Source organism: Theropithecus gelada, chromosome 2 (genome assembly GCF_003255815.1).
Source record: "Theropithecus gelada isolate Dixy chromosome 2, Tgel_1.0, whole genome shotgun sequence".
NCBI classification, from domain to species: Eukaryota; Metazoa; Chordata; class Mammalia; order Primates; family Cercopithecidae; genus Theropithecus; species Theropithecus gelada.
Window position 1 is genome coordinate 74,756,097 of NC_037669.1, and position 23,596 is coordinate 74,779,692.

Below are 23,596 nucleotides of genomic sequence, written 5' to 3' on the forward strand. Positions count from 1 at the left end.
TGCCGGCTGAAGTGTATGCTGAAAGTCAACTTCTCTGTGACCAAGCAAAATGGGGCAGTGAGGCCAGCATCCTTGTCTGAGGAGGAAGGTTGGTCAGTCCACTGAGTGATACTCAGCAGTTTGGGGGCAGAGGTGAGCCTGGAGTCTTGCTGGTTATCAAATGTTAGGAGTTGCTCAGGGCTCTATCCTTTTCCTCCTCAAGGGAGAAAAATTACTGCCTTCTTACTACCACAATGCATGGAATTAAATAGGCTGTTTTGGCTACAAGTTCACTCTGCTGACAAAAAGCCCACTGATTTGAGCAGGGACTTATTTTAGTCGCTGGACTAGAAAGACACCCCTAAAGTACCCCCGAGGCCTGACTAAAGGAAATGAAGTTCCATTTGGAATGACCTCATATGCAGTGGATGCTAACCAGGAACCAGATTCTGTCCTCATTGTGTCTCCTCACTCACTGTAGTGATTTCACTGAAGTAAACCGTTTAAGAGATGTTTGTAAAGAGGAGCGTTTTCACATTCCCTCCACATTTCTCTCTAAGCATGTGGCTCGTCCAGTCAATGGCCCGACTTCAGTTAATGTTGAGATATTGCTTTATTGACCGAGCTCCTGCTTTCCTCAATACAGTACACATTTATGATTGAGTTTTCCTGTATGAATCTTTTCATGATAAAATGAATTGAATTCTGAAGGGCTGGCAGGGGCATCATGGGTTGACAGGATAATTCTAAAACATCCGTTTAATAGAAGGCTTTTGCTCAAATGCCATTTTTACCCTGGTGGTGGCAAATTTTCTTAAGAATTTGACCTAATCAAATGTTTCTAAAAAAGTTTTCACCAGGAAAAAAAAATAAGAAAAAATATGTAATGTGGCCATAGCCAGCTGCTATAAGTACTGAAATTGCTCAGGTGGCAGCCAGACTGAAATATTTGGGGCCAGGCATCGTGACTTACTCATGTAATCCCAGCACTTTGGGAGGCCTAGGCGGGCGGATCATGAAGTCAGGAGTTGGAGACCAGCCTGGCCAATATGGTGATACCCCGTCTCTACTAAAAAATACAAAAATTAGCCAGGTGTGGTGGCGTGTGCCTGTAGTCCCAGCTACTCAAGAGGCTGAGGCAGGAGAATCACTGGAACCTGGGAGGCGGAGCTTGCAGTGAGCCAGGATCATGCCACTGCACTCCAGCCTGGGTGACAGAGTGAGACTCTGTCTCAAAAAAGAAAAGAAAGGAAATATTCAGAATGGTGCCAGTTTTGTTCCTTCACTTTCTTTAACATCTGAGGAATCGGATAGAGCAGCACAAATGGGAATCTATTCCTTTTTGGTAATTGGAGGCTCTGTAGTTGACTGATAGATAGTAGCAACCTAATTGATGTTAAGATTCACATTGATTTCTTCCTCACTACTAAATGAGGATAATGATGAGACCTCCCCCTGGCCCCCATGGTGATTCTTCAGTATCTGTCACAGATTTTATTTTCACAGCACCTAGGAATGAACCTGCATCAATCTTGTGTTTGAATCAGTATTTTTCTTTATCTCAGATCAGTTTCTGCCATTCCCTTAGGTTGTTTCGTATCTTGTCTTTCAAAGAGAAAAAAGTGTATAGCCTTGTTAGATGTGATTCCCTGCCCCTTCTCCCCAAGACAGTAAAATGAGCAGAATACTCCAGGAAAAACAGGAAAATTGAAGTCAGCAACAGCAGCTTAACTGTGCCATATTACCCTCTTTTTGTTGGAAATACATTGTTCTTTTTCTTTTCTTCTATTATTAGGGGCAATGTGGAGATTAACACAATATGTGATCGCATTCCTTCACATGGTCTAAATTTGTTGCGATGTACCATATTTTTGATATGGCCATCTCTCAAGGCAGCAGCATTAGAATGAATCAGTCTGAATTACATATGTGTTCATGAATCCCTTTGAAGGGTTTCAATGTTTAATTAAAAACAAAGACTAGCACTAAAGTCCTTTAAAAGCCATGTTGCCTGTTTTATAGTTTCTCTAGAATTGTGCACATCTTAAAAACGACAGTGATGCAGTCTTATTAGTAAATGTTTAGGAGAATCAGATCACATCCAGTAGCATTTACTGCAAAAGAAATTATAAGGCTTGTAGTTGAGACTTTGCCTGTTCACTATATAGCTTGGAAGAAAAAGCTCAAAACTGTCCTATTAACCAACATTGTAAATCTGTCCTGCCTTGGAGAGACATGCTTACAAGTTTGGAAGTGGCGATTGAGCTTCTTTATCATAGTAAGCTTAAGAAGCTTGGATGTACCTCCAGATTTTAAGAGCTATTATGACAGTATTTGTGTGTTTGTTCAGTTCTCCAATAGATCCATTGATTTGCATCTCTAAATATAAGACTGTTCTGGCTTGAAATGCTTAGAATTCACCTGAACAGATATTAGTACAAGAATAAATTTCATCCTGAACTTGATACACTTTTGAATAAATGCTGTAGTTTAATGGTAGCACAAATATACTTAAATTTTTCCAAAAGCAATAAGGGTTTAGACAAACCATGATTGAAGTAAGGCCAATCAAGAATGTGTACTTTAGAGTGTCATTAAATAAGGAGAGTTTAAGATAGTAATAGGAGTTATAGGAAACTCTCAATGGTGCAGTTGTAAATTCTAGCTTTTTGATAGGTAAAGCACTGTGAAAAAAAAAAAGAAAGAGAAAAATGGAATCAAACTATGGTCTTTTTAAATAACAGCCATGACCTTTATTGTGAAAGCTGAACTGCCTGTTCCTTATCAGTCAAAACTAAATTAAAGTGAACTAAGAGAAAGAATGTACATTAAGCTTTGCAAAATTGTGAAATTAATATTCCAGCCATGTCACCTTCACCTGCATCGGGATTGAGCAAGGGTGAGAGAGAGAGAGAAATCAATTCCACGAATTTTGGAGAATGTCCGAGTAAGGATCTGCTGAAAACTTTTGTCTCTCCATTTTCATTCATCTTGTTTGATGTTCTCATTGGTCTGGGGGCCTGGGGAGAAGTTCAGAAAAGAGAGGGAAGAAAAGAGGGGCATGAAGGGAAGTGCCTTGGAGCTCTTGTTGACCAAATGCAAACCAAAGACAAGATGGAATAAAAAGGGTTTTGCATGCCCTTGTCAAGTCTGGAAATGTGTTAGTATGTCTGTAGTAATGGAGACACCAGGAGGTTTCTCTGCAAACCTGGTGGTTCCATTCTCTCTAATTATCAAAGGAAGTCTTTTGACTGCTTTATTGAGTTGTCACTGGCATTGCCAAAAGGAGACTAACTGCAGAAATTGTTCATATGCAAGGGCTTACAAATGAAAACTGGACAAGGTTTTCTTAGCTCTATTTGATTTAGCCTCACTCAAAAAAAAGGGATATTAATATCGGAAAAATGGTTCTACCTTACTGCCGCCTAAAAACTTAATTGTAATAAAACCTGCCTGAAGTAAGGAAGGAAACCATTTCGGGGGAAGTAGTTTAGAGACTTCAATGCCTCTAAGAAGAGGTGGCCTCAGAGGACACAGAAGAGAGAAATTTCATAATCCCATAATGTGTTTCAGTACTGATTTATTGCCAAAGTTATATATTGGGGTAAATGGCATTTAGTTGGTAGAAGAGTAGAATTGTTAAAATGCCAAAATTTGAAGTAGCAGAAGACTTTCTTTGTAACATGTCTGTGTGTTGATGTTTGTATCTGTGTTTTCTGGCTCGCTGTTGTGTCTTTAACATCCCTAGTGTCAGTGGGCATCTTCCTTTTCAACAGAAGACCTTTAAATAAATTTGCCATTTTCCCACTGATTCTCAGAAGGAAATGAAGCTTTTTTTTTTTTTTTTTCATGTGGACTAAACGGTGTGATAAGCCTAAATCTGTTGGCCACAACCTCCCATACCATGCTAGCTCACACCTAAATGAGCAACAGTAGGCAGAAACTTGTTACATTTGGTGTCACTGTAGGATGGGCAAATGTTCCTGTGTTAAATGATGCTGAGAAAAATAGGTCTGGGCTGGAAGTCTCTGCAGAGGCCCTTTCGTTGTTCCCAGAAAGGCCACACACTCAGCAGACCTAAAACAGACTCTGCCAGGAACCCAGTGCTGGCTGGACAGCACCAGTGGTCTATTTCGGTAATAATCCTCCTGCTTGAGTGAACCAAAGACGGAGACACAACTTGATTTAATTTGTTGTTTCATTGAGGCTATTACAGCAAATATCCTTTAGCCAGCTACTCGAACAGAAAGAAAATATTGTTACCTTAGCGTGCTCAAGAAAATATTACTCTCAAATTGTGTTTATGGGAGTCCTGTGCTGTAGCTTAGCTCCATGTTCCCGGTGTTTTGCAGCTTAGCCTCAGCAATTATAATAAAAGCAGTGGATAGAAAGCACCCATTTACAGCCCTGGCACTGAGATAGCTCAAGTAAAAAGATCAGATTCGAACTCCTCTGACTTGTACTTACTGGTCATTTGGTTTCTTGTCTGTTGGTGCATTCATTCACTATACATTTTAAGTTTGTGGGTGAATCACTAAAAAGGGACATCTCTTCACCAACCTAAAATCTAAACATCCACCTTCTTCTTCCCTATTCCGTTGTACAAAACTGGAGAAGAAAAGAATTAAATTCTCAGGCCTGCACTTTCCTTCAGCCCCAAATCCAGTTAATTAAATAAGAAGGTATGCACTACAGCTTTTGAAAATCTCCTTTAGGATTCATTGCAACTGAATCATATTTTTTTCTCTTTAAATAAAAGATATGTCATTTTATAGGTCATAAAACACCCTATGTATACATTAAAATATTAAGTAAGAATTAAATAGAAATAACCCTCTTTTACCTTAGTGAAGTAACAGAGTGGTGTATAGAACGATTTCATGTATAGTAAGTATTTTCTTATGGAAATTACATTTCTTTTAAAAAACAAGATATTCATTTTAAAGCCCTGGACCATTACTGGGCGTTGAAAGTAAAATACCAAGTTATTGGAAAATGAATTAATACTTTTAATGCTGAAATATCATAGGCAAATTCTAGAGTAAATCAGCGATTTTGGCAATGAGAGATATGATTCATTAATATAGACTTTTTGTCATCACCATTGATCTTAAGGATTTGGAGGCCTGGCTGATTTTGGTAATAGTATTGAAATCCTAATAAACTTTGTACAGTCAGCCCTCAGTATCTGCCGGGAATTGGTTTCAGGACACCTGCATCCCCCACCAAGGTTGTAAAAATCCATGGATGCTTAAATCCCTAGAAAATAGCATAATATTTGTGTGGAACACACACATACACACACACACACTCTCCTTCCTGTATTATTTGTTTGTTGTTTATGTATTTGTTTATCTATTTGAGACAGCGTCTCACTCTGTCACCCAGGCTGGAGTGCACTGGGGCAGTCATGGCTCACTGCAGTTTTAACCTCCCTGGCTCAAGCGATTCTCCCACCTCAGCTTCCTGAGTAGCTAGGACTATAGACACACACCACCACACCTGACCCATTTTTTATTTTTTGTAGAGACAAGGTCTCACTATGTTGCCCAGACTCAAATGCCTGGGCTCAAGCGATTCGCCAGCTGTGGCCTCCCAAAGTGCTGGGATTGCCACTGTAAGCTACCGCACCCACCTCCTCCTATATACTTTAAATCATCTCTACATTGCTTATGACATCTAATACAATGCAAATGCCATGTAAATAGTTGTGATACTGTATTACTTAGGAATAACGACAAGAAAAAAAAATCTCTACGTATTCATCACAGCTAAAACCATTGTAGGTCTAACAAATTTTCTATCTGTGATTGGTTGAATCTAAGGATGCAGAACCCACAGATATGGAGGGCTGACTGTATGCAGAAATACTAGAATGTTTGAGAATAATTTTTGGCAAAAATGATCTAACAAATTATTAGCATTGCTAGTCTTAATTATTTTAAGGAAGAAGAAAGTGACTTAAAGATAAATCAGAAAGTCTGTTTAATCCAAGCTGTTCTCTTTCATCCTCTAGTAAAGGAAACATCTGGTGACTTAACATAACTTCAGAATCCTTAGAGCCGGCTTCAGAGGTGGCTCTGACTTAGCCTGAGTTCTGTTCTTGGACATGGACACCTGCTTTGTGGTGTGGCACATCATACTTTTAATTTACTTAATTCCCCTTGCAAGAATACTGAGGAAAGCAGTTAATGCTGACTATTTGTAGTTAAGGATCATGGCTTGGGCTTGATTCGGAATTATCAAACAGTGATGAGTCCTTTGAAGAACTTTAGGGCTCAGTGACTATTCCCACTATTTACTTTATCCCCATGTCTTCTGTTATTTCACCTGTTCAGAGTATTTTGTTTCTTTGCCTATATTGAAAAGCTTCCATCTGATCAAGCACCACCATTCTTGTCTTGCAACTGTGTTCATCTTGGGGGTATCACTGCTTTTATCAGAAAAATAATCCATGTCTTTTTTCTCCCCTCTCTGCAGTTCCAGATTACCAGGAACAGGACATCTTCCTCTGGAGAAAAGAGACTGGATTTGGATTTAGGATTCTGGGTGGAAATGAACCAGGGGAACCTGTGAGTCTTTTGCTCGTCTCTCTCCCCGGCATATTTTTCTAAGGCTTCAAAGCAAATTGGCAACAGTGACAAATCACCAAGATTTGTCCAGCTAGATACAACACTGACTCTTTCATCTTGAGTAGTATGAGTTTTTCATTGGGTTTTGTGGAGCACTGTTTGTCTTGAGGAAGAAGAGACTAGATTCTTTCTAAAACGTTTGTATGCGTGTTTGTGAAAAGTGGCAGCTGCAGCCTCTGTAGACCACCCCTTTCCCCCAAGGGAGACAAAAACAGAAAGCAAAACAGGATAATAATCACCTGATATAACAGTAGCCTGGTCCTTCTGGCCAGGTCCCTTCACTCTGCCAGCAGGTACTGGGCTTTGTGTGTTGAGTTGCTGGTGTGCAGAGAGTATTTCACAAAGCCTTATGGGACAGTGATTGGAGAATGTCAGACCCCTGCCTTTACAAAACTTGAGAAAGAACCCTGAGTAAGGGTCAAGAAATGTTGAACTTCCCTGGATCTCAGTGACCTCCATTTTGGAATAAATTTAGAATAACATAACAGGGTTCTTTTGAAGGAAGAAAAGAAAACTAAAATAGGTATTGTTAATTTCCTTGTGATAATAACAGCCATTATTCATCGAGCGCTTACTATGTGCCAGGTTCTGTGCTAAAGGCTCTTAACATACATTCTCTCATTTATCCATCAAACCCACCAGTTTTCACATTAAGAAAAAGAAAAGCTAATTAACTTGCCCAAGATTACGGAGCTACCAAACGGAGGGACTGACAAATAAGGTCTGACTCGAATCCATGTTCTTAGCAACTATTTTGTCAAAGTTCTTTGCAAACTGTAAATGCCACGTAAAGGTAACTATAGCATTATTGTCTGCTGGAAAGGCAAGTTAGGCACAAGTATTTTAGCTAAGGTTTAGTGAATGGCAAATATAACAGTAAGACATTAACTATACAGAATGCTCTGCTTTCAGGTGCTAAAAGACTTCGAAAATGGAGATGCCCAACTAACTTTTGCTTCATTCATTCATTTAAGAGTATTTATTACATATTCCCTATTCCTAGGCATGATGCTAGACTCTTAAATAAAAGTAATATTAAAATTTTATTAGCAGAGTTGTATGGAAAGAGAGTTTTTAGGTAGCTAGGAAAGAAGAATAGGTTGTACAATGAAGGGAGAAAAGTGATTTATATCTGCAGCAGAGAAAAAGAAAGAGTGAGTTGTCAATAGGCCACAGATAAACATCTGGAAACTAAGCAAGAAATATTCTTTCCACTATTTAATAATTGTGACAATACTTAGCACAATGTCTTGTACACAGTGGGTGCTCAATAAATGTTTGTGGCATGCCTGCAGACATGAATGAATGAATTGTTCCCAGAGATGTGAAGGCCATTGATGTCACAGTAAATGTAGGAGAGAAGTGTTTCATCCATCGTTCAATTATTCAACAGATTTATATTGGTCACATTGTACCACTGGGTGCTGCTGATACCGACGGCCGCCTGAGGTCTGGAGATGAATTAATCTGTGTGGATGGGACGCCAGTAATTGGAAAATCACACCAGCTTGTGGTCCAGCTTATGCAACAAGCTGCCAAACAAGGCCACGTCAATCTCACAGTGCGGCGTAAAGTGGTTTTTGCGGGTATGTATTTCATTCATTCGTTCAGACAGTGCGTTGTCACTTGATTCACAGAAAAGGCCTCCTTCCTGTGTCTGCCTCCTTGAGCATCTATTTTAGCAAATGTTTGCAAATGTGATCAAACTCAGAATTTCCAGATGGCTTGCTTCTCTCAAACCCTGCAAAAATTACTGTCATTCTAAAGTACTTTAATGTGCCGTTTGCATATGTTCAACGAAGTCTTCCAGAGGAAGGCTTGTTGAATATATATTACTTCCCTTCTATCTCCTTGCAAATCAGAACTTAGCCATCCTCTTCATTTGATGATAATCCTCAACAAATGAGGTCATTATGAAAGTCAAAAGAGTTGTAGCTTCATATCAAGAGAAGAAAAATTGGGTTTGTGCTACAAAATAAGCTCATAAAAAAGTTACTGATTTCTTACTGTCCTATGTATTAAACCAAGATTTTTTTTTTTTTCTTTCTACAAGAAAGTTGTAGAGCCAGCCAGTTCTAGGTCAGCTTTGATTCCTTCTTCCTGCCCATAAGCTTTGAACTTTAATTCTCAAAATACTACATATCCTTTCAGGCTCAGCACAAATATAACCTTCTTCCCTCGGAAATTCCTCCTTCCTCCGACTACCTTCAGATTTTAGCATTCCCTCCTTGCCATTCTAGTGACTCATGGTTTACTTCCACATCAGAATCTGCCATTTTGAGACAGTGAATTGTGTGAGTGTCTGTCCTTTCCCTTGACCTACCAGCTTCCTGAAAGCTCACGTTGAATACACCTTGTTGTTCACCTTTGGATGCAGCTCCCACTTTGAAACCTTTGAGACAGAACCCAGAATACAGCAGAAGTGATTGTCTTCTATCAGTTGAATTACTGGAGAAATATGACCTGAAATATTATGAATTCTTGTGGCATTAATATTAGTGAAACAGATACCTGCCAGATCAAATTAATTGGTACCTTGTTTTGTTTTTTTTTTTTAAAAAAAAAGTATAACCCATTTTAAATGGTATATGATTAATTATAGAATTAAGATGTTAAATTCCAATGTGAGAGTCCTGCCTCCTGCATCCATGGAAAACAGTGTTAAGCTGCTGTAGGTTATGTCCCTAGAGCTTGTTTGTGGCCCACAATCCTTCTTAACATTCCATGCAGCTAAAAGCAGTCAGTTAGAACTGGTTTTTGAGATGAGATGAAAACTATCTGGCTTCCCTGGCCCAAATAGAAATAGTAAGGCAATGTGATATTTTGTGTTTCAGGTTTATTTTTTAAAATATTAAATATTTTGGATTTTTAGCTCTGTGTAAAAGGCGTGTCAAAACTATGAAGAGACATTATGCAAAGCGAACTAGTCACAAAAGGAGAAATATTGATTCCCTTTATATGAGGTACCTAGGGTAGTCAAATTTATAGAGACAGAAAGCACAATGATGGTCGGTGGGGGATGGAGGAAATGGGAAGGGGAATTAGTTTTTAATGAGTACAGAGTTTCAATTTGGGAAAACGACAAAATTCTGGAGATGGATGATGATGATGGTTGTACAAAAATGTGAATGCAGTTAATACCACTCAACTATATGCTTAAAAATGGTTTAAAATTTTGTTATGCTTATTTTTCCACAATTAAAACAATCTATGAAAAGAGAAGCTTTTGAAAATAAATACAGTCTGAACCAAAACTTGGACACAACACACATTTTGTTTTTGGCATAGTTGGTTCCACCTACTGTGTTGGCTGTTTAGGAGCGCTTTAGTAACACTAGCATGGTGACTAAATTCAGAAGGAGGCCAGTGTATCCGGTTCTGTGGTCAGAGTAGATGTTGACACCTGGAAGCTAAGAAGAGAAGCATATGTGTCTCACAGGTGTTGTCATGAACCCCACATAGGGCAGGTAGCCTCAACGTTACCGTCACCTTACTGTTCGTTGCCTGATGGAAAAAGCTGAGTGGAAATGTGATTGGAAAGTAATGACAATATGAACGTGCATCCAAGGTTGTATCTATGAAGCCAAAATGGTGGTCTTCGCGGATGTAGCCCTCACCTACGCTTAGGCCCATCCCTTTGTGCAGTGGGGAAATATTTCACAGCAGGTTGATCTTGCTGCAAACTTGATTCTGAGTGTGGATGCCGACATATAGCATGCTGTAAAATAACGAACGCTATTTGCGAGTCCCATTTGGTGTTAAGTAGGATCAATGTTCGTAGATACTGAATGGTTAATATTTGTCAAGAGAAGCTGCTTTCAATCCGTATATCCAGGTTTTGTGAAACCAGGTGCTGTCTCCTCCCCTCGGTTCATGTTTTGATTTCTTGAGGGAGTTGCGGGAAGGAGGGATGGGCAGCAGGATGGAGGGGCTGCCGGACACGGTAATGTACGCGTGCATCTCTGTTACAGTACCCAAAACCGAGAACGAGGTGCCCTCGCCAGCCTCCTCTCATCACAGTAGCAACCAGCCAGCCTCGCTGACAGAAGAGAAGCGCACCCCGCAGGGCAGCCAGAATTCGCTGAACACGGTGAGCTCGGGCAGTGGCAGCACCAGCGGCATCGGCAGCGGCGGCGGCGGGGGCAGCGGCGTGGTCAGCACTGTGGTGCAGCCCTACGACGTGGAGATCCGGCGTGGGGAAAACGAGGGCTTCGGCTTCGTCATCGTGTCCTCGGTGAGCAGGCCCGAAGCAGGCACGACCTTTGGTGAGTGCTGAATGTGAAATCGCCCAGGATTTCCTACCATGCCTGGGAGTTTTTGTTCTCCTGTGAGTGAAAGCTGACCCAGACCTCATGAGCAGAAATGCTTTATGGCTTCTTGCTCTGGGTAATTAAAGACTTAATTGGGGATGGAGTTGATTTGGTAGCTTTTTCCCTTTTGAAGGTTGGGAATATTTGTTTGGCCCTTTCAACTTCCACCCTGAGAATGTGATCACGCACAGACGACTTAAAGCATACACCAGATTTGCGTGAAATTTGAATAGCAGCCGGATGCGGTGGCTCACGCCTGTAATCCCCGCACTTTGGGAGGCCGAGGCAGGTGGATCACTTGAGGTCAGGAGTTTGAGACCAACCTGGCCAACATGGTGAAACCCCATCTCTACTAAAAGTACAAAAATTAGCTGTGCGTGGCGGTGCATGCCTGTAATCCCAGGTACTTGGGAAGCTGAGGCAAGAGAATCGCTTGAACCTGGGAGGTGGACCTTGCAGTGAGCCCAGATCGTGCCACTGTATTCCAGCCTGGGTGACACAGCAAGACTCCATCTGAAAAAAAAAGAAAAACAAAAAGAAATTTGAATAGCAACCCCTGGACAGCATACAGAGTCTACAGTTTTTGCCAAAGCAAAGCTTTTGAAAGGTATTGAACAGGACAGCACTAATTGCAAGGGCCTCAGAATGGTCTTAAGAATATCTTAAGAGTTTTTACAAGGAGCATACGGCTGTAGAAATGCTCTAGGAAAAATAGAGGTATAAGGAATAAAAATACTACAGGAGATGCTGGTCCACCTCATCTGTGTTCTTTCTCTACTGTATTCCCATAGGAATTTTTTTAAAATTTTAAATAATATTTTTACTGTTGCTTGATTTAAAGTCTGGTTAAAATCTGAGTTAAGAGTCATTTGATTTTCCTGTCTCATCCAGACGTTGAGGGTTTCAGCAAAGTATGTAGAAACACAATTGTCACTTTCTCAGAAGGTTCACTCTCTGCTGGGTACACTAGCAAAGACCAAGAGAAACCCAGATGATTGCAGAAACTAGTGATATATGAATGTTTCCCATTGCGATGGATTGATTATAGATGTACACTCCAAAAATGATCCACCTTCCTGATTGAGTAAAAAGTCATTTGTTATCTCCCAAGCACGTTTGTTACTTACTATGGAATACAATGGGAGAAGGGAAAGGGCTGTGCAGGCTGTGCAGGCTTTTCATGTACCTCAGCTCTATCCCTGAATGACTTACCCACGTGGAAACTGGCTAGGACCAGCAAGGTGCTACACCCTTTTAGCATTCTCATCCAGTAGAACTCACTTGGCCTCCATTTAGTCTTGGTGTGTTGCTTCCTGCTAGAGCTGTCTCCCCGTAAGTTTTATGTTTAACAGGGGACAGTGACCCAGCCAGGTCTATGCATGTGTGGCTGCAGTAACAAATGCCCATTACTAACAGTGCTTTTTGAGCTACATTAATAAAGTCATCATAGCATGTCATGGATGGATGACCTGAAATCAAAGCAAGGTTTTTTGGTTTTGTTTTAAAATTTATTTCAGAGACTTTCCTGCTTAATATAAAAATAAAGAGAAGGAAGAGGGGAGAAAGAAATCCCAAATTATTTTCTTCAGATTTACAATTTGACTGTCTCCATGCATCCTGTGATGTTCCTAACTATTTCAGAATTGTCAGTTTCACCTTCGAGAAAGAAATAGCATATATGTCAAGTGGCAGGTTATGTGTTATATAATGAATATTGTATTCACACTCACAATTTGGTCTTTGATTGTTTTCCTTTGGCTCTTACAACAAACAAATTAAACTTTCCCTAATACCTTGCATGAGACTTCTGAGCTTTGCTGAGCTTTCCTCAGACCTGCTATTTGATACCTTTGTGATACCAATTGTCCTTGGAGATCAACTAAACTTAGTCAAGACCTTGAATTTGAGTATGGGAGCATTCCAGCACGCCTACCTGTTGTATTCTAATAGACTGTTAACTTTTAAAAATTATCTTACCTTGATGTTCCATCCTGTGATACAAGCTCAGGCAAATCTGCTGAAATTCAAAGGAATTAAAGCGCATTTTCCCACACACGTTACCCTTAAGGTCCAAATTATGACAGAAGAGCCTACTCAGTTAGTTGTAATGTCCCTCATGTTAATTTTTTCACCCTTTCCAAAAGGTAACTCAACTGCATAACTACCTTCATAGTCCCCAGAAAGACAAATTCTCAAAGTAGGTGAATATGCATAAGAACTTTAAAACTCAATACATGATTAACTAGATTAACTAGAATTCTATATCAGGCCTCAAAGCCAGCCACCTCTCTCTAGAAGTTAGCAATGACATGCAGTGCCTCAAAGTGCATGATAAACCTTTCTCTCCAAATGCACTTTTCCCGGTCTTTGATATTGTGGACGTGCAGTAACTGATGATGAGAAAGGAGATGATTAAAGGAAAAAGGGTGAGGAAAGATTTGAACCTAGCTTTGGATCAATGTCCTCAGCCTAAATAGGTACTAGATTTTCATAGTCCTTTGAGGGGATTTTTGTGAGGCAGGAGGATGATTTCAGAGCTAATGAACCAGTCGGGCCACACTCTGAAAGCACGTAAGACTAGCTGCTTGAGCAAAGGTCCTAAAAGGAAAAATAAGCTTCAAGGTTGGGTGCTTTCTTAGCTCATCTCTTATAATTACGCCCATTTTCTAAAGCTTTCATCATTCTGGGGAGAAGGCAGAAAATCTGAGTGTTTGTTCATTAGGTGTTTTCAGATTGAATTTTTGGTGCTAGCAGACTTATGCCTCACCAGATGCCCAGTGATTATTTTTCTAAACGGAGAAGGAACAAAACATTGGCAGAAGCTTAAACAACAGCTGGCAAAAATGAAGTGACATGAACACAGAATGAGTAAAAGCATCCATCCCAGCCTTGGGTTTCACATTTGCAGTCCCAAAATAAGCCAACAGCGAGTTATTTTGGGGCTCTTAAAAATCTTTGAAGTTGCCAGCTATCCCAAATTTTGTAATTGGTTTAAGGAGAAAACCTGGGGGTTCCCCTGATTTTGAATCTGGAAAGGATGGCAGCAATCGATTCTAGTTTCAGGGCAGTAGCTCCTTATACAGACACCCTGAGTATTGCCAATGTTTTGACCATCGGTGCAGAGCTCTCCTTTAATAACATTTGCTTAATGCTTTAATTAATTAACACTTAACCTTCTCTTTCCCTTTTCAACCCTTTTTCTCTTCCCTTTGCTATATTCCCACGTAACTTTAAAAAAATTAAAACTCAATATCAAAGCAGGCAATGCATGTGTGGCTATGCCTCACAAAATAGGTCGGATTATTGAGGGGAGCCCTGCTGACCGCTGTGGCAAGCTGAAAGTAGGAGACCGGATCTTGGCAGTAAATGGATGTTCCATCACCAACAAATCCCATTCAGACATTGTGAACCTAATCAAGGAAGCAGGAAACACAGTTACCCTCCGCATCATTCCTGGGGATGGTAAAGTATACCTATTATCTCTCTCTCTCTCTCTCTCTCTCTCTCTCTGTCTTTTCCTTTTCTCTCTCTCTCTTTCATTAGTGTTCATGTAACTGAATAGTGTTAATTTAGTCGCAGCTTCATTCATCCTTAACTAAATATACCCATTAAGTAAACGTGAGCCATTGTTACTAACCCATTATCTCACCCTCTTATGTAATTAATCCTTTAGCCCTGTGACCCTGTCTTGCTGCAGATATAAAAGTTTCAGAAAAATCTTCCTTCAGAAAAATCTTTCCTCAACTTATTTAGCTTTTTGTGTCCTTGTCTTCAACACTATAAAATAGTTTTAATACAGGTAGTACAGATCCTCTGATATGTATAATATGAACTGTATAATCTGGTGACATGACAAAACCTGCATGGTAGCAATTCAGAGCCAATACTATAGTTTTTTACAATAAGTGAATGTATCAAAGTTTTTTATTTAATGGGAGAATCTAAGAGTTTGTGTCTACTGGATTTGTCCCTAATTTTTGTATGTGAATGAAGAAAGAATGAAATCTCTATATTTTTGATAGATTATATCTGCATTAAACTAGGCCTATCCTTATTTGTTTGTTTGATTAGTTAAATTTAAATCTTTGGTTCTTTTATATAACTTCTGCCCCCCAGGGAACATTGGCATTGTATGCAGTGGGTGCAAGTACCATCTAGTGAGGTCAGACATGCTTCAAAACATCCTACAGAACACAGAATAGCCCTCACAATAAAAAGTTACCCAGCACAAAATACCAATACTCATTGTATTATTCATGTTTAATAAAAATTAAGTTGAGACTGAGTGCGGTGTCTCACGCCTGTAATCCCAGCACTTTAGGAGGTCAAGGCGGGTGGATCACCTGAGGTCAGGAGTTTGAGACCAGCCTGGCCAACATGGTGAAACCCTGTCTCTACTAAAAATATAAAAATTAGCCTAGCATGGTGGCACATGCCTGCAGTCCCAGCTACTTGGGAGGCTGAGGCAGGAGAGTCGCTTGAGCCCAGGAGGCAGAGGTTGCAGTGAGCCGTGACTGCGCTGCTGTACTCCAGCCTGGGCAATAGGGCGAGACTCATCTCAAAAAAAAAAAAAAAAAAAAAAAAATTTAAGTTGATACACTAATGTCAGGAAGTATAGATCCTTTAGAGAATTAAATCCTGAATATTCACTTTATTCTAAGCTTACTCTGCTCTGGAGAGGAAAATGACACTTGTCCCAAAATGTTTAAATGTCTTTTTTTAGTCTTGCTATACATGTTATAAAATATATATTCTAAAAGTCAGTGAGTATTTCTCAAAAAAAATCTGGTTTATAAAGATAGTGTGATAAAAACTCTATGCCATGTATCTATAAAATAAGAAAATCAGACATTTCATCTGAAAGTTATTTACCAAATGAGTATTTTTATATACTAACTGCTAGAAAGTGAACTTTCTAGTTCAAGATTTGAAAGGTATAGCTGGTGCCTTAAGGAAAAGGCAAATGCAAAACCAAACAGTAAATGTTTGAAAATTGTTGGTTCCAAGAACAGAAAAATTTCTCTGCACCAAAAATATCCCACACTAAATATGGAGCAAAAAAATGGCTTCTTGAATGATGGTCTACTTCACCCTCCTTCAAATGCATGGTTAGTCATTTACCAACTGGTCTGGAGTTCATTCCACCAATTCACCACTCTGGAAAGCTATTACAATTTAGGAAAGTGGTCACAAGATGATAGAACATAGGTTCCTAATGGGAAGGATGAAGGAAGCCAGAAAATACAGTGAGAAGTGATTGAGAGAGCCAAATGTGGTCCAGACATTCCTCCTTTCATTGCGCTTCATTTTATTGCACTTTGCAGGTACTTCATTTTGTACAAATGGAAGGTTTGTGGCCACTCTGCTTCGAGCAAGTCTGTCAGTGTCATTTTTCCAACAGCAGTTGCTCACTTTGTGCCTCTGTGTCACATTTTGGTAATTCTAACAGTATTTCAAGCTTTATTAGTATTAATTATTATTATATCTGCTGTGATGACCTGTGATCAATGATCTTTGATGTTACTATTGTAATTGTTTGGGGGTGCCACAAACCATACCCACATAAGAGGACAAACAATTAATAAATGTCATGTGTGGTCTGACTGCTCCACTGACTAACCATTCCCCATCTCTGTTCCTTTCCTCAGACCTTTTCCAAGATAAAGCAATACTGAAATTAGGACAATAAATAACTTTACAATGGCCTCTAACTCTTCATATGAAAGGAAGAGTCACACATCTCTCACTTTAAATCAAAACCTAGAAATGATTAAGCATAGTGAGGAAGGCATGTCAAAAGCTGAGATAGGCCAAAAGCTAGATCCCTCATGCTAAACATTTATCCAGGTTGTGAATGCAAAGGAAAATTTCTTAAAGGAAATTAAAAGTGCCACTCCAGAGAACACACGGATTTTAAGAAAGTGAAACAGCCTTATTGCTGATATGGAGAAAGTGTGAGTGGTCTGGATTAAAATCAAACCAACCACAACATTCCCTTAAGCCGGAGTCCAATCCAGAGCAAGTTCCTAAGTCCTCAATTCAGTAAAGGCTGAGAGAGGGGAGAAAGCTGGAGAAGATAGTGTGAAGCTGGCAGAGGTGGGTTCATGAGATTTAAAGAAATAAACCGTCACCATAACATGAAAGTATAAGGGTAAGCAGCAAGTGCAAATGTAAAAGCTGCAGCAAGTTTTCCAGATGATTTAATTATTAAGATCATAGATGAAGGTGGCTGCACAAAATGACAGATTTTCAGTGTAGACAAAACAGTATTCTATTAGAAGAAGATGTCATTTAAGACTTTCCTAGCTAGAGAGGAGACATCAATTCCTAGTTTCAAAGCTTCAAAGGACTGGCTGACTCTCTTGTGAGGGGCTAATGCAGCTGATGACTTTAAGTTGAAGCCAGTGCTCATTTGACTATTCTGAAAATGCTAGAACCTTTCAGAATGATGCTGAATATACTCTGCCTGTGCTCTAGAAATGGAACAACAAAGCCTGAATGACAGCACATCTGTTGTGCTGTGGTTTATTGAATATTTTAAGCCCACTACTGAGACCTACTGCTTAGGGGAAAAAAAATTTCTTCCAACATATTACTGCTCATTGACAATACACCTGGTCACCCAAGAGTTCTAATGGAAATGTACAAGGAAATGAATGTTGTTCTCATGCCTGCTAACACAACATCCATTCTATAGTTCATGGATCAAGGAGTCATTTTGACTTTTAAGTCTTACTATTTAAGAAATGTATTTTGTAAGGCTATACCTGCCGTAGATAGTGGTGGCTCTAATGGATTTGGAAAATCTTCTGGAAAAGATTCACCCTTCTAGATGCCATTAAGAACATTTATGATTCATGGGAGAAGGTTAAAATTTGACATTAACAAGATTTTAGAAGAGGTTGACTCCAGCCTTCATGGATAACTTTGAGGGTTTGAGACTTCAGTGGAGGAAGGAACTGCAGGAGTTCTTTTGTGGTGGAAATAGCAAGAGAAGTAGAATTGGAAGTGGAGCCTGAAGATGTGACTGAATTGCCATAATCTCATGATAAAACTTGAACAGACGAGGAGTTGCTTCTTATGGATGAACAAAGAAAATGGTTTCTTGAGATGGAATCTACTGGTAAAGGTGTTGTGAACTTTGTTGAAATGACAACAAAGGGTTTCGATTATTACATCAACTTAGTTAATAAAGCAGTGGCAGAGTCTGAGAGGATTGACTCCAATTTTTTAAAAAACAGTTCTACTGAGGGTAAAATGCTATCAAACAGCAACACACTGCAGAGAAATCTTTCGTTAAAGGAAGAGCCCCGTGATGTGGCAAACTTCATTGTTGTCTTTTTTTAAGAGGTTGCCACAGCTACCCAACCTTCAGCAACCACCACCCTGATCAATCAGCAGGCATCAACATCAAGACAAGACCCTCCATCAGCAAAAAAAGATTACAACTCACTGAAGGCTCAGATAATCATTATTAGCATTTTTTAGCAATAAAGTATTTTAAAATTAAGGTATGTAATTTTTTTAAACATAATGCTATTGCACACTTAATAGACTATAGTATAGTGTAAACATAAATTTTATATGCACTGGGAAACCAAAGAATTTGTATGACTCACTTTACTGGAATACCTGCTTTTTTATTGCCATGATCTGGAACTGAACCCATGATATCGCCAAGGTATGCTTTGTGTATGAATTTAGAAACATTTATTTACATGCCATGGAAAGATATCAAACAGACTAACCCAAAAGAACAGGACCCAGGGATTGACTTTCTGGGTTTATAATTGGTCAATCTTATTGTGGGAATGAGAATGTCCAAAAAAGGAAGGAAAGAAAGTACTCCCCAAGTGAAGAGCTTAGAAAAAGAGTTTGAAGTCAGTAAAAACATAAATACTTAGAAGAGACTTATTCTACAGTGTAGATAGTAGATGTTGACTTAATGAAATACACAGCTGGGTGCAGTGGCACACACCTGTAATCCCAGCACTTTGGGAGGCTGAGGCAAGAGGATCACTTGAGCTCAGGAGTTCCAGACCAGCCTTGGCAACATTTTTAGAGTAGTAGAGACGTCGTCTCTACTAAAAATTCAAAACAATTAGCTAGGAGAGGTGGCTTGCACCCGTAGTCCAACTGTTTGGGGCAGGGGACAGGAGGCACTGAGGCAGGTGAGTGGCTGGAGCCCAGGAGGTGGAGGTCGAGCTTCAGTGAGCCCTGATCATGCCACTGCACTCCAGCCTGGATGACAGAGTAAGACCCTGTCTCAGAACAAACAAAATAAAACAAAATATCCTGGAAAAAAAACTTTTAAGCCTGAACACCAAAAATTATCATGCAGGGTGGATTATCCAATAACATTGGCAATATAAAGGCAATTTTAAAATTTAAATACATAGGAAATATAAAATTCACATAGATATCTTGTGCTACCTTGGTTAGAAACAAGTAAACATAAAACTGGTACAAGATAGTTGAGGATTGTTATTTTTTATGGCAGTACATGTTCTGCTGAGCATCCAAGATGTTTCAGAAATTTGGTTGATATGATAATAAACCTCTTCTCTAGTTACTTTGTAAGTGCCAGAAGCCAGGTAAAGGGAATCAAGTCTGGCAAAGGATGAATATGTGATCCTCTTTTTTTTTTTTTTTTTTTGAGATGGAGTCTCGCTCTGTCACACAGGCTGGAGTGCAGTGGCACGATCTCGGCTCACTGCAAGCTCTGCCTCCCGGATTCACGGTGATGCTCATATTTTAAGTGGGTCTGAGAAACAGCATCTTGGAAATTAGAGTTGAAGCAGGGGAGTTAGATTTCTTGAAAGATGTGGGAGATCCAGGAGGATTTTGCAAACCCCTAGAAGACAAAGGTGACCATTACAGTTCAGTGAAGAGATAATCACGCTGGATCCACTTCCTTTCTGTGAAAGTGTGTTGGACATAGTTGATTCCAAGGTACAATGGAGGTGCCGATGCCTCAGGTCTCCTTCAGATCTTTTACTCTAATATTTACTTCATCAAGTGGCCCAAAGGCCATTTGTTTCATGATATCTACAAGGAGACTGAAGGCCTTAACTCAGAGTAGTTTCTGAGCTCTTAGAAATCTATCACGTCTGCAGCCAGGCATGGTAGCTCCCGCCTGTAATCCCAGCACTTTGGGAGGCCAAGGTTGGCACATTGCCTGAGCTCAGGAGTTCAAGACCAGCCCAGGCAACATGGTGAAACCCTGTCTCTACTAAAGTACAAAAAATTAGCCAGGCATGGTGACACATGCCTGTAGTCCCAGCTACTCAGGAGGCTGAGGCACAAGAATTGCTTGAAACCAGGAGGCGGAGGTTGCAGTGAGTCAAGATTGTACCACTGCCCACTCCAGGCTGGGCAACAGTGAGACTGTCTTCAGAAAAAAAAAAAAAAAAGAATCCATCACATCTGGGATACTATTCTTGAAACCCCAGGAGGCCCTTTGAAAAGGTGCTGTGTCATTTGTGCAGTGCTTGAGTCTACTCTGAGTCTATTTCCATGTCTAGTTCATGCTACCTAATTCTTTGTTCTTGTCATCTGTCACCTCATTCTTTCTCCAGTTTCACTTATCTCAATCTTTAGTTTCCCTCACTCTGCTTCCCACATTTCTCTCTAACTTTTCCAACAAAACCTCCAAAACATGATTCCTCTTTCCTTGGCATTATTGTATGTTAGAAGGTCTGGCAGGAGTGTTTTCACAGCCTTGGTCAGGCCAAGTTTGGGGAGTCCTCACCTTTGCTAATTTGATTCTCTTTGGGACCAGGGTGGACAATGGGGGAGGGCAGAACCTTTTCTCCTGTGAGATTGGGCAAGGAATGAATGAATAAATACACAATGGCAGCACAGAAGGGCTCAGAGCATAGCTGAACATACTGAATCTGAACTTGAAATCTAAGAAGTCAAACATTTGCATTGTATAGAGATGCCCCATGGAGTAGGAGAGAGACTTTAATCAGACAAGGACAGACACTTACTGAGCCAGGTAACATAGAATCATCAGATTGAGTCAAGTTCAACATGAAAATCTTTAGGAGCTTAAAAATGCTTTATTTGAATAATGGTCCTAAATTTGCACTTCAGATCACTCTGATTCAAAGTATTTGCTTGCGTAGGAGGTAGAACTTGGCAACATACAGATATTGCTGCTTCCTTGGCAAAGGCATTAGAATAGTAAAAAGTCTCCCAAAACTTTTCAAATATTTATGGGATTCAAATTTTCCCATGCTGCCCGTAGATATTTATTACATACATGTTTATCCAGTAAAATATTTATGACAGGAATGATTGTATCCGTTGTTGATTTGCTTGGCTTTCAATGTGGATTCCACAAGGGGAGGCTAAGGATATTAACATGGGAACAAGGTTAGAATTGTAATCGCTTGTCACAGATAGATAGGTTGAAACCAAAGATGGAAGCTGCTGTCGGAAGAGTAAGTGCTGAGATTTGGAATAGTCCCTGGACAGGGCTGTGAGAGCTAGGATTTGCTTCTCTTGATACATGACTGCTATGGAAAGTGTAGTAATCTCCATTTTCACTCCTCTGGGAGAGCTAAAGTAGGTATAAACACTGTTTAATAAAGGGTGTTGGGCACTTTCTGGAATTTGTCATAAAAGTACCTAATCTGTCCACGTGCCTTGCAGTTTTAAAAGTCGAATACATTGACACCTCTTTCTAATACTCTTGCTGGAGGGCAGGGAGACTCATACTCTTGTTACAGGCCCTTCTTTTATATTTTTTTCTACCATAAGTGGCCACTTTTGCTTTGGGATAAAGCTCTTTTATAATGGACTCATCTCTGTATTTTAAATAGCTAGAGAGAATTTCAGCACATATAATCCTGGTTTAATTCCAAATGAAGAATTAAAAGTTCACTAAAACAAGTATAACTTTATCGATAGTATAAAACCATCCTGGAAATCTAGGGTATACCTAATATTATTTTGGTGCTGCTCTGAAGATGGTTTATAAAATCTAACCGTCAAAGCAGGATATTTCATGTTTTAATTCATCTATGATACTGCTTGGTGAAGTTGATAGTATTTATACAGTAAAATAAAATTATTTCTTATTTGAAAGGAATGTTCCAGTTGGATGTGATTTCCTTGATACCAGCACATAATTCCTATATAAACCAAAAACTAAAAGTTCACTGTCAGGCAGGTCCTGGGTTTCATTCCCAGTATCTCCACCTGCTGCCTGAGTGACCTTAGACATATTACCTACATTTTCTATACCCCAGTGTCTTCATTTGTAAACTGGGGCCATAATTATACCTATTTTATTGAGTGGTGAGAGTTAAATGAAGTAATATATGTGGTAATGGACTTAGCACAGTGCTTGGCACATTTAAATGATCATTGAATGATGGTGGTTCATAGATTAAGATAAATAACAAATGAGGAAAATTCAGCAAGCTCAATTCGACATTTGCATGTTAAATGTTAATTTTACCATGCTTAAAATTATACTTCAACCCAAAAAAGAGTTTCACAGACATACAGATGAGGAAAAAAATAGCAAATAAAGGATAGGAATAAAAATAATAAAGGAATTCTGTGTATTGGGTGATTATCTCATGAAATCATGAAAGCAGCAGAAAAATAAAAATAGTTTGAAAATGGAATCTGATCTGCTTAGAAAACTCTGGCTACCAACAACACACAAGAACTCTAAAGAGGAACCTCTGTACAATTCAATAATTATAATCACTTTGATTACAAGGAGACATTGTTTTTAGTATCCTGATTATGATTTCCCCATGGCCTGAACAACCTGGTGATTTCTGAGAGTCTTCGTAAAATTAATTGCAGTGAGCAACATGAAGTTTGCTAAAAGATCAATACAGGAGTTTATGAAAGTTCTGGAGAGTCACAGTGATGGCTATACAGCTTGTTTGTCCTATTTAGTGACACAGTGAGCATACTTTATGAAATATCACTGATTCATCACCTTGGTTCTGCTGGTTAACTGCCCTCAAATGGGAGTTATATGAAGGAGCTAGCGTTCCTCCAAAAGCTATGAAAATAATTTTCTGTTATAATAGCAGTCATTAAAATATACCAACAATATGCTTTTAACATTATGACAATAATAAATACATGGTACCAAAAATATGCTTATCACTTCTGAGCAGTTTTTGTGTGCCAGGGACTATTCCAAACAATCTTCTTGGATCATCTTTACCCCAATTTCCTTAGATAATTCTCTTATTCCCAACGTGCAGACGAGAAAACTGAGGCACTGAGAATTTGAGTAACTTTGCTTAAGTCCCATCCAGGAAATCGAAGAGCCTAGAATGCAAAGTCAGATAAGACAGTCTGATTCCAGAATCTGACCTAGTCACCATTGTGCTAAACTGTCTCCCAGCAAGCCTGAGAAACACCACCTCCCCAGCTTGGACGGTCATAGGCTTATTGGTGTAGTAAAGACTCAGAGGAGTGCATAGGAAATGATTGGTAAAACAGATTGTGGGAAACATTGTCCCAAAACATGAATGGGATTCACCTAACAATTCACTTGACTGAGTTATTTTCTTCTTCTTCTTGTGCCTTAGCATAATGGGCTTTTATGGCTGCAGTATATTAACTGTTGAAATCGTATTTCAACTTTCTCATTTTGCAGAGAGTTTAAATAACTTATACAAGGTCTCATAGTAA

At 39.5% G+C, this 23,596-nt stretch overlaps 1 protein-coding gene across 10 annotated transcripts in view; it reads left to right on the forward strand.

The window, feature by feature from the left end:
* MAGI1 (membrane associated guanylate kinase, WW and PDZ domain containing 1) overlaps positions 1-23,596 on the forward strand; it is a 680,972-nt gene that overhangs the window by 644,491 nt on the left and 12,885 nt on the right. For 3 of the 10 annotated variants that reach the window (XM_025375375.1, XM_025375380.1, XM_025375382.1), the window contains exons 15-19: positions 2,843-2,926; positions 6,460-6,551; positions 8,005-8,197; positions 10,583-10,876; positions 14,180-14,383. In XM_025375375.1, the coding sequence (XP_025231160.1) occupies positions 2,843-2,926; positions 6,460-6,551; positions 8,005-8,197; positions 10,583-10,876; positions 14,180-14,383 (867 nt within the window). The remainder of the gene's footprint in view (positions 1-2,842; positions 2,927-6,459; positions 6,552-8,004; positions 8,198-10,582; positions 10,877-14,179; positions 14,384-23,596) is intronic. The other 7 variants (XM_025375381.1, XM_025375377.1, XM_025375384.1 and 4 more) reach the window with 5 other exon arrangements.